We start from the raw sequence: 10,832 nt of genomic DNA, 5'->3' as shown, positions 1-10,832 counted from the left end.
GCAAACTGTCCACGTTCAATATACCTGACATAAGTGATAAGAACGGCCTCACTGTCTCTTAGGGTTGACTCGTCCATCTGCACAGAGAAATTTCTGGTTTTTAGTTTCGATACGAGTTGTTTCTCAATGTCTTCACCCATCTCGTCGATCCTTCGGCTGACAGTATTGTTACTGAGAGGCATCGCTTTTACATCCTCGTCATCTTTTTCTAGAACAGTTTTCATAAAAGCAGAAATTGAGGGCTTTATAAGATTCTCCCCTATTGTGTGGCTTTTCCCTGATTTAGCAATTAACAATGAAATTTGGTAACTAGCCTCTTGAATACGACTATTTGTTACATTTCTAGACGTAAAGATTGAAGTAATTGTCGTCCTTTTCTCGAACTTTTCCTTTAATGTTTTGAAGAAACTTAAATCTGAATTAATATAGTTCTTGTGTTTGGCATTCAAATGTGCTTCAAGCCGACCCAATTTCGTTTGTCAAACATTGCTGGCGTATCAAGCAAAATGGCATCCTATCTAATATTTATTAACAAATGTACCTGTTCTTGTACATCTTCATATTCGGAATCGAGTAGACGGATAAATATGGGTACAGCTCCTGCTTCGATAACAATTCTTGTCTGAAGCGACGTACCAGAAGCAATATTAGTAAGAGCCCAAGCCGCTTCAAACTGAAAAGAAAAAAAAAAAAACAATTTAACAATGAAAATTGCTATAAAGTTGTGAAAAAATTAATTTGTGAAAGTAACTACAGGTGTACATACATAACATGTTCCATTAAGTAGTAGATGTATTGTGAATGATTGTATCATGAATTACCATTTCCCATGCATCTTTTTTATTTAAAGAAACATTTCACCTCATGGAAAGTTTTTGAGCAATGACCAATATTGTTTCATGCCCCAGTGTTCTGCAGTGGATGCCCTTGTTATATTGTATGATACTCTACAGCAAGGAAAGAAGAGATTGATATCTCTCTTGATATCAAAGGCATATTTGACAATGTCTGGTGGCCCTCAATTTTAAAACTTACCAGAGATACCAAAGTACCACAAAATATTTTCTACTTGATCAAGGATTTCTTAAAAGACAAAACAGATAAGATCAAAATTGGATTTTTTTTAAGAAAAAAAAACCTGTTCCCTAAATAAAAGAGGATTTTAAGGCCCAGTATCTGGACTTCTACTCTGGAATGTTATTATAAATGACTTACTAATTAAATTATCAAACTGTTCATCGGTTATATAATTAGCTATATCATTAAAAAATAACTAATTATTGATGATTTGTCAACTTTTCTTAAAACTCGCACACATTTTTGGTTTTCACCACCTGGATACCCAGACACACAACACAAAAACAGATAGCAATACCAGGAATGGACAAAGAATGGATCGTATTGATGAGAATAGCGAAATCAAATTGTAGTAGGAGTAGAAATATACAATGATTGTATCTGTGGTTTGTTTATTGTGTTTGTATGTACAGGTGTACCTACAGGTGTAACCTGCAGTACACCTGTACATATGAATATTCTTTATAATTACTACTATTTAAATTGACAATTCTTTTAAATTACTTTTTTTTATTATTATTGTTGTGTCTGTGTTATGCTTCACCTTATGGCTACTATAAATTTTCTGTGATAATTAAAAATAAAAATATGGTATTTTCAGCAAGATAACTTCAATATATGACACTGACCTTATATAAAACATATGACAGGTTGCTCTATGATGGCTTTCAGAAACCAAATCAGATCATGAAGGCAGTCTGCTATATTTATAATTATATGTAAAAGTATTTCTCCTATCAGATAGTAAATCAGAATATTGTCTTTTAAGATTAACTTAGAATATGAAGATTTAAATCTCAAAATAGGTATTTCAAATTACAAAATGCTACTATAAAGATTGCTTTATAATCCAATGTCAGCATGGAATTTTGAGGTTGCTAACTGCAGCTGGAGTTGGAAAGATCATCTGATTTATCATCAAACTGTGGATAGTGGCTAACTTGACACAGTTGATCTCAAACATTAAAGTTGAACATCATTCAACTTTGAAGTTGTGTCACTAGATCAGACATGAGCATATACAGTTTCTTCATATCCCTTCAAACTCCACTGTCGTAGTACCAAACTGCTACTGGACTGTAAACTGACCTCAAGGATTTAAGTTTCACCAAATAATTTAGCTGGTCCAAGATCAAATAATTTGAAGTTAGAAAATATTTTTTAAAGCAATTTTTCAACTTCAAAATACTTTAAATTCTTCCAGATTTTAATTCCATATAAACTAGTTAAATAAAAAATTTTGAGACCTCATATTAAATTTTTAAAAATCTATACCTTTCTGTTACGCAATTCAAATTTAATAATATTTAAAATCAATGGTAAGAAACAAAGCAGATTTTCCAAAAACAAATAATTCAAAAGTTATTAAAAGAAAAAAAACATAGAGAACTGAATTTTTATTTGATTAAATAAACAAAATATAACTGTATCTCAAAAGAATTTCTTTTGCAAATAATATAAAATTATTAATTGTATAATATATATATATAACATTAACATTGAATTAATATACAGCAAAACCTTGTATAAAGCTTTGAGCACACCTGGTTTCATAGTTTTGCTTAATTAATAGTTTTTCTGGCCCAGCCAAAGTCACATAATAAATTAACAGTATACTCTGAATGTCAGTATAGTCAGTATAACACTAATTATATATCTTTTATATTTCTAAAACATTATGAACTGCCAGAAACTTGAATTAAACATATATTAAATACGAGATGTTTACACTAAGTGACATTTGCATCTTTTTTTACATTTAATCCTAACTAATATTAAAATAAACTGAGGTAAAAGTTGAATAAAATAGAAGAACCATCAACAGTTGTTGTTGAGTTGTTGACAACAATAAAAGAATCTTATTGTCGTAGACAATCTAAGTGAACACACACTCATCTTTGGCCATCCAGTGGACTAGTATAATAATAATGAAAGCATTGGAAATACTCGAAACAAAGTTTCATTTTACTTTTCAAATTTATATCATAAATCTTTGATAATTTACATGTTTTTAAAGTTGATTTATTTGGTTGGTTTGATGAAAGAGAAATGCAAACACACAAGCGATCTGCCAAGGTGGATGACTTCTGAAACTTTTGATAGGAAACTGACTCCTATTTAGTGTTAAACACATGAAGTAAACTTCAAAAACTCCCATGTGGACAGCCTGTTGGTGAAGCACAAACCCATTATCAACTACCAGTTTTCAATGGTTTATTTCACTAGGCCACTGATGGGTCTTGTAGATTCTGGACCATCAGATAAGAAAAATTTTGTGGTCAGCCCATGTTCTAGAATTAAAAATATATTTTATCTTACCTGTAATGTACAATTGTCATTTTTTTGTAAAAATTCAACAAATTTCGGAATGATTCCCGTCTGTATAACTTCGTCAATCGGAGGATTCGGTTCTGAAAAAGTCAAAGATACAGCATTTCAACAGTAATAATCAAAAATATTTCTGCATCCACAATCTTAAAATATACAAATAATATTTATAAGTAAAAATAATTTTTTTAAATTACAAATTTATTAAAATGTATTAATTATCAATTATATATTTACCACCACCAAGATTAATGTTAATTATTGTTAATGTTCTTAAAGTTAGTGTGTTTAAACAATGTATTTCATTATTTTGCTATTATTATGGTAATCATATTTATTAAATTAAATTAAAAATTTTATCACATACATTTGCTTACTTTTAATCTACTATATATTTAACTTTTCATTAATAATATTCTATAAATAAATTATAATTTATTAAAAGTAGAATTATCATCATCATTACTTATATAATTTTTTTCAATTCATCATCTATAAATTTTATATTTGATTGTACAAGGGCAGTTCAACTTCCGTTCAGAATTTCAGTACTTGCAATGAAACTGTGTTACATAGTCATAATTTGTTTCTTTCTCTAGATATTCCCTCTCAATACTGACACTTCTGAATTATTTTGGCAACAAGGCTTATGCAATGTATTGTCTTTTGGTTGGTGTCAAAGTATGGCACCAACCAAACAACCATATCTGTCAAAATGCAATTATCGCCTGTTTGGCCCTTTAACACGTTAACAGCCATCCAATGTACCAGCAGTCGTACTAATTAGGGCTGTACAAAGCCATCCGACCGCCCAATGTTACAATAACCAATGTAGTTTCACTCAAGGTTAAATTATCCTAGCTTCGTAAGACATTGTTTTACATCCTAGTGATGGCCTCTCGCGCACATCTATAAAGTTGGCTCTGACCGCCAGTGCATCTTATGGCTCTGAACGGCCCTAATTACTACGACCGCCGGCGAATTTATGACTCTGTACAGCTGTAATTAGTACGACCACCAGCATGTTGTATGGCGGTTAACGTGTTAAAAAGAAGCCTTGGGAAACAGGAGATTCACCAGAACACTAAAGTCAGAGTGTTTGTGTTGTAGTAACTCCAACATCAGCCGAAATACTTCTTCAGATATAACATCATTGCCAAAACAATACAGAAATGTCAGAAGAATGTGGAGAGGAAATGCCTAAAGAAAGAAACAAATATTTAGAATATGTAACATATGCAGTTCCATTGCTGTTATTGAAATTCTGAACAGAAGTTAAACTGCCAACATATTTATATTATATTCCTATCAAATTAGAAACTTTTAAATTAATTACATGCTATTTAAATTCATTTTTAGAGTCCTTTATAAAATGATAAAATAAAGCAATGGAAATATTCAAAATAAAAGTTCCATTTTATTTTCCAGCTTATATTATATCAGAATTAAATGCAAAATTAGTTTTTAATATGGTTTATATATTTTAAATAAATTAAGAGTTTGTAAAAGTATACAAACTAGACATGTATATAAAACATTCTATCTCAAGATCTTTAATCTTAATAAAACTTTTTCCCCTGATTTTATACATTATTTAATATGTAACATTATTTTATACATTAATAGCTTTATTTTTAATGTGTAATTACATGAAATTAACTTTTAAAATTCAAAATAATTATGAACAAAACAGCAAAAATTTCTAACTTCAATAAAAGAGGGTTAATCATATAATAATAAATGAGAGTAAATAATGTTAATTTATGTATTTTCCTTAACTGCTATGACCACTAGCTCTTAACTAATTTCAGGAAAGTATTTAGTCATACACTAATAAATAGATTAATTCATTGGATAATAGAAAGAATTAAATTTATCATGTAATAATCAACTATTAAAATTATGAGATAAAATCATTCTGAATGTTGAAAAGATAATTCAACTTTACATCTCCTTCTAACATTAATATACTATATACATTAATATTTATATATAGAAATTAAATAAAAATATAACATGTAAGATGTTAAAATTTGAATTTATATGTTAGTCATTTTCCGTATTTCTCTCCCAGATAAGGGAGATTTCCTATATATCTTTCAATAAATCAACAGAATTATTAATTGAAACTATTTTAAGCGAGATATTTAACCATACAAACCTCTGGATAGCAATTTTCTAAATTTCTGGGTGGCATTTAACTGTTCTTCAATAACATCAGTGTACAATGCAGCAACCATTTCAGGTGTTATGATAGTCTAAACAGTGAAATATTTCTTTAGATGTTAAAAATTATAGAAAAAATTAAGTTTAGGAAGCAATATATTTTAACTTTACTGGGTGAGCCATAAGTCTTTTGACACCGAATATAAAATTTTCTTAATTTTTTTTATGCTTATGTATGCAAATTTGTTAATACATTTACCAGCCATTTGTAAATTGATATTTATTCACAAATAGCTGCTTTGTCAAAGCACTTTGGATCACACAATCTATTGAATGTAATTTTTATAATTTAATTATTATAGGAAATAACATTTGATGAATAAATAGATGGAGAAGTTGCTGTTAATTGCAAGATAAGCATTTTTAAATGTATAAATATAACAATGTAATGAAAACATTTTACAAAAATAATCTTCAGAATATTAAAATTAATATGTATTTAAATAAAATGAATTGTTTACTCACAAGTACTGCTGATCCAGGAATATCTTCTATCATAGTAGATGTAATTTCTGCATCTTGAATAGGTTCATTTGGTGAACTGAGATTCCTTCTTTTACACAACTAATAAGAAAGAATTCCATTTTAACATTTCTGAAATAAATATTACACGTATTTTGTATCAATTTTTGTGATTTCCTGACGAATAAAATCATTAGTATATCTTGGTTTCATTTAACTGATGTTTAAGTTAGAATCAAATTAAGATTGGACATTTATGTATTATATATGTTAAATAAATGCCATATATTCAAATTAAAAATACATTTTGATGACAAGATATCTGAGGCAGTTAAACCTTGGCCTACCACTCTTCCGAGGACCGAGGATCAAATCCATGTAAGTGTTGCAAGAAATTTTTTGGGAAGTGGTGTGTTCCGCAAATGTCAATCCTTGCTATCCCATTGTGGCTGAAACCATGATGATTATGGAAAAGAGATCCTCTTGGTGTCTTTTTTTTAGGCCACATCATGATGGGGCCTAAATTATATATTAACTTTCTAAAATTCTCAAATTTTAATGAATAGCTTGTTTATTATAGATTTTTCTTACATTTTTAGTAAAGTTTAAGCCATAAAAATCTAGATTGATATCATAAAACTTTACTTTAGCAACCTAATTGGTTCCTGGAAATTATAATTAGACAAACTGTTTTAAATTATGATTTTTATAAATTAACTATCGTAAAATGAGATTTTTATTCTTGGAAATATAGTTTTTATATATCACGAGATGACTAACGAACAAATTTGACATTTAAGTACGGCATTTCGTAAATCGGGAAATTTATATTGGTTATAAAAGTAAAAAGTTTAAAGTATTTCTATGTAATTTCTTCCTTTATCCAACAAACGTTTAAAAAAGAAATTGATTTACTTCATGTTCTCGTTTCTGTTTCCTCAACTGAACTCCTTCTTCTTCACGTCGCCGACGTAATTCTTGAGCATCTAATCCGGCATTTTTATAACGATAGCGATGAGCACTGTACATTTTTAAAATCTGTAATCAGAAAATAAGAGTTGTATAATACACAATAAAGAGATTAAACAGGATATATTAATGTGAAGAATTAAATTTTATATTTTAGTGCTTAAAATTTAGTGTAAACATTTTATTATATGTAGAGTGCAAAAAATTTTAATTTGAGGTATTTCAATTTAAAAATACAGGGTCTTCCACAAAAAGAAAAAAAAACTAGAATTTTAAATTATTGTAATTATGTTAATTATTATCTGACAACATCATAGCATACATTAAGACATCACAAAACCATCCAAGTTTCACATTTGCCTACTACAATTTCTCGACGCATGTGTGGTTTGCCAACTAAAGAGAAGAATCATTAAATTCCATGTCTGGATGGTTAAGAGTCCCCTTCATATGTGGGTGATGGTGGCAGAGGCACAGATATGAGGCGCCTTTAAAAAAAACCATTTATTTAAAACTAAAATCGTTGCTTATAACAGTGGATGACAGGTTTCGTCTGAGAATGTTAACACTTGTTCAAAGGTTTGTTTCACAGATGGTTGTATTCCGATGAGAGTTGCTGATGTAGCTCCAGGGTGGTGGCAAGATATCATTTGTTGGGATGTGTCTCGAGGTTGGTGGTGCACAGGTGGAGAGATGGTTAACAGTCAGTGACAAGGAGAGATGACAGTTTCACTCTGATGACACACAATTATCCAATGACATAGTTAAGAAGAATTGTCTTTTCCCACATTTCTTTATGCAGCGAGAGTGTAGCGAAATGATGTCACGAGCAGTGTTGACCAATTAGAAACCAGTTTCAGTGTGTTCACTGTAAAGCACTTCTTGAGCACTGCATAAAGAAACACGGGGTACACATGTCCTGTTCTGCATTGAGCACTTTGTTCCACTGCACACTGTGTTGTGTTTGTCGCTGTGCCATGTCTTTCTTTAAAGAACACTTCCCAAAAAATTTCCGCTTCTTCGCTGCCTCTCGAGTGTCCTTGAAGACCAGAGATTATATCAATTGTCATCCCTCTATTGCCCATTCTGATTGGTTGCTTTCTCTTGTCTGCACTCTCCAAGTGGTCATTTCCTCATTACTAGGAGAAACAACATTCCCACCTGGATCACAGGAGAGGTCAAAATTGAAGTTTAATTCAATCTCCCAAACGAAGATAGTCAATCTTAGAACTTACATTCTTTTTCTTATTTATGACTTTGCATCATGTTGTTTAAAATAACTAAATCCAGGTCTAGCTGCTAACAATTTTTTCCTCCTTTTTTCCCCCTTCTAAACCAAATAAATTTTTCATGAATTTTGAATGGTTCGGACACGTCCAGGACCTCACACATGCACCTCACATTGTACGGCACACATCTGACCGATACTCAAATTCTTCCTGTGCTTGATAGAGCATATCCATCATCACTCCTCCCACGGCTGTCACAATTCTATGGCTACTACAGATTACTCGTGCTGCACAATGAGGAGTGATTCCAACTTTCTAGAATAGATTTTCACTTTCACAAAACACAAAATGTCTTCTCTGTTGCAAAGTTTCCATTTTTTATTTATGACGCTTCTTAGAGGCAGATGATGAGCCATTTGAATGAAGATGGGAGACAAAACTCGGACAATTACTCTATCAATTGGCGTTTGTTGCATACTTCTCAGATAGTAACCAACATAATTAATTTTAAATGGTAGCATTAATATAGGAAGACCCTGTATATACAATTATGAAATAGTCTAAATTAAGCGTTTAACAAATACCTAATACAAAAAATTATATGCATATTTCATATATGATGTTACTAGCTAATAAAATGCTTAGAGGAAAGGGAGAGTTATTTTTAAATTTTAAATGCCAATAGCCATAATTATCAAACAGTTATTTATATATTTAATGTCATTAAATCACTTGTTGTAATGAATGATTCAATGCTTAATGATAATTACTAATTATCAATTAACACTAAATGTCATATCTATTTTTTACCTGAATAATCAGGTAAAATAGCTATTATTCATGTATCCACAGCTTCAGACATTGTTTAAAAGCATAATTTTTCTATTGTAACAATATCTGAAGGTTACAACAACAGCAAAAATTTACAAGTAGCATTATTATTAAAAATCATTAATGAATATTTATTGCAATTTAGTTAATTTCTTAAAAAATTGCATTCAATTAAAATATTAATCAAAGATGATGGATATTTTTTAAATCACTTAATCATTAAATATTTATGTTTAATAATATAACAGTTAATAATAATTAAATGACTCCACATAAATGTCTAATTATTATTCCCAATTAATGTATTTACCCAATCAAAGCTGTGTACTTAAATTATATTGTTTTGAAAGGTAGGAAAAACTTGCTTTCTAATTATAATTATTCATTAAAATAGACAATCATCCTTAAAGTGACAACATGAATTTATTAATGGCTGGATGACTAAGACAGTTAAGGCATTGGTCTATAGCTCTGGGGGCCTGAAATCAAATTCGGGCAGCCAAAAAAAAACCCAATAAAACTTTTGGGGTGGTCCGTCCATGATATATTGGGCTCCATCCATCAATACCTAATCACTCCAATGAGGGCATGGCTAAACCCATGATAAATGTGACTAAAAGGCCCTCTTAATGCCCATAGAGCAGAAAGAGTTAAAAAAAAAAAGTATGAATTTATTAACACTAACAATGCTAGACTCAAAATAAATTATTAAGAAAGAATTTCTTTATTAGAAGAATTAATAATGTAACTAAAAAAATAAGAAATTATGTCATTAAATCATTTATTTTGTTTCTTATACTTTATTTTCAATTTCTTTAGGCTAATTCATTGAAATCTGTAGGTGAATTAAAGATGAGATAGGTGAAAAAATAGATGTCGAAAAACTGAAGCAAAAGCGGAGGAATTCTTGAATTTTTATTGTAACATTTGATGTGGCTACTCTAGAGCAGTGTATTTTTAGTGGTGGTATACTTATTATTTTATTTTGTGGCATTCCTATTCAAGTTTCTGTCTTAGATCTAATTATCTTTCCATATACATATATACATACAAACTTAAAAACAAATTATGTGGAATCCCTAGGGTTTTGTTGCAGAATCCTGGTTGAAGGCCACCTGCTTTAGGTAATTAATAGATTAGTAGGATAGTGCAGAGATAGGGACTGTGGAGAACCTTAGGGTTCCACAGGTAACCTGCAAAGACATTTATGCAAACTTTTTTCATTATCTAGGCCTATATCAGTGATTCTCAACCACAATGCCGTGGCACTTTAGTGTGCCACAAAATAATATTGAAATTATCTCACATTCTCTATAACTTATGGTTTGTATATGGTTTGTATATAGAGTAGTACATAACTATAAATTTAGTTATAACTTAGCTAGATAATGTGAGTTTTAATTATTTAAAATTTATTTCTGTTTGTCGTCCGAAACTCTCACCCTCTTCTTACAATTTCTTCGTAGACTGTATATATCAACAAATAATACAACTCTAAAACCTTGTATGATACAGCCAAATTTATTATCCCAATTCAATGATTTTAGTTAGTTCGATTGTAGTTAGTTCGTTCTTGAAAAAGGGCATTAAAGATGTCCGAAAACGTTTGAATTGGGATAATAAATTTGTCTGTATCGTACAAGGTTTTAGAGTTGTGTTGTCTTCTTACAATGCTAAGAAATTGGCTCTTCTTGTTACGTGCCAAAAAAG

At 30.1% G+C, this 10,832-nt stretch overlaps 1 protein-coding gene across 3 annotated transcripts in view; it reads right to left on the bottom strand.

Moving 5' to 3' along the window:
- The window catches only part of LOC111626668 (importin subunit alpha-6-like), a 117,250-nt gene that overhangs the window by 84,645 nt on the left and 21,773 nt on the right, over window positions 1–10,832 (bottom strand). For 2 of the 3 annotated variants that reach the window (XM_023370132.1, XM_023370130.1), the window contains exons 2-6: window positions 7,009–7,131; window positions 6,097–6,195; window positions 5,567–5,663; window positions 3,397–3,488; window positions 542–673 (exon numbers count right to left, since the gene is read on the bottom strand). In XM_023370132.1, coding sequence (XP_023225900.1) covers window positions 542–673; window positions 3,397–3,488; window positions 5,567–5,663; window positions 6,097–6,195; window positions 7,009–7,122 — 534 coding nt within the window. In that variant the 5' untranslated portion in view covers window positions 7,123–7,131. The remainder of the gene's footprint in view (window positions 1–541; window positions 674–3,396; window positions 3,489–5,566; window positions 5,664–6,096; window positions 6,196–7,008; window positions 7,132–10,832) is intronic. The other variant, XM_023370133.1, reaches the window with a different exon arrangement.

This window comes from Centruroides sculpturatus, unplaced genomic scaffold, assembly GCF_000671375.1.
Source record: "Centruroides sculpturatus isolate CEXI.00-Female unplaced genomic scaffold, Cexi_2.0 scaffold490, whole genome shotgun sequence".
Taxonomy (NCBI): domain Eukaryota; kingdom Metazoa; phylum Arthropoda; class Arachnida; order Scorpiones; family Buthidae; genus Centruroides; species Centruroides sculpturatus.
Note: the sequence above shows the minus strand (reverse complement) of the source record. Positions and strands in the feature narration are given on the sequence as shown.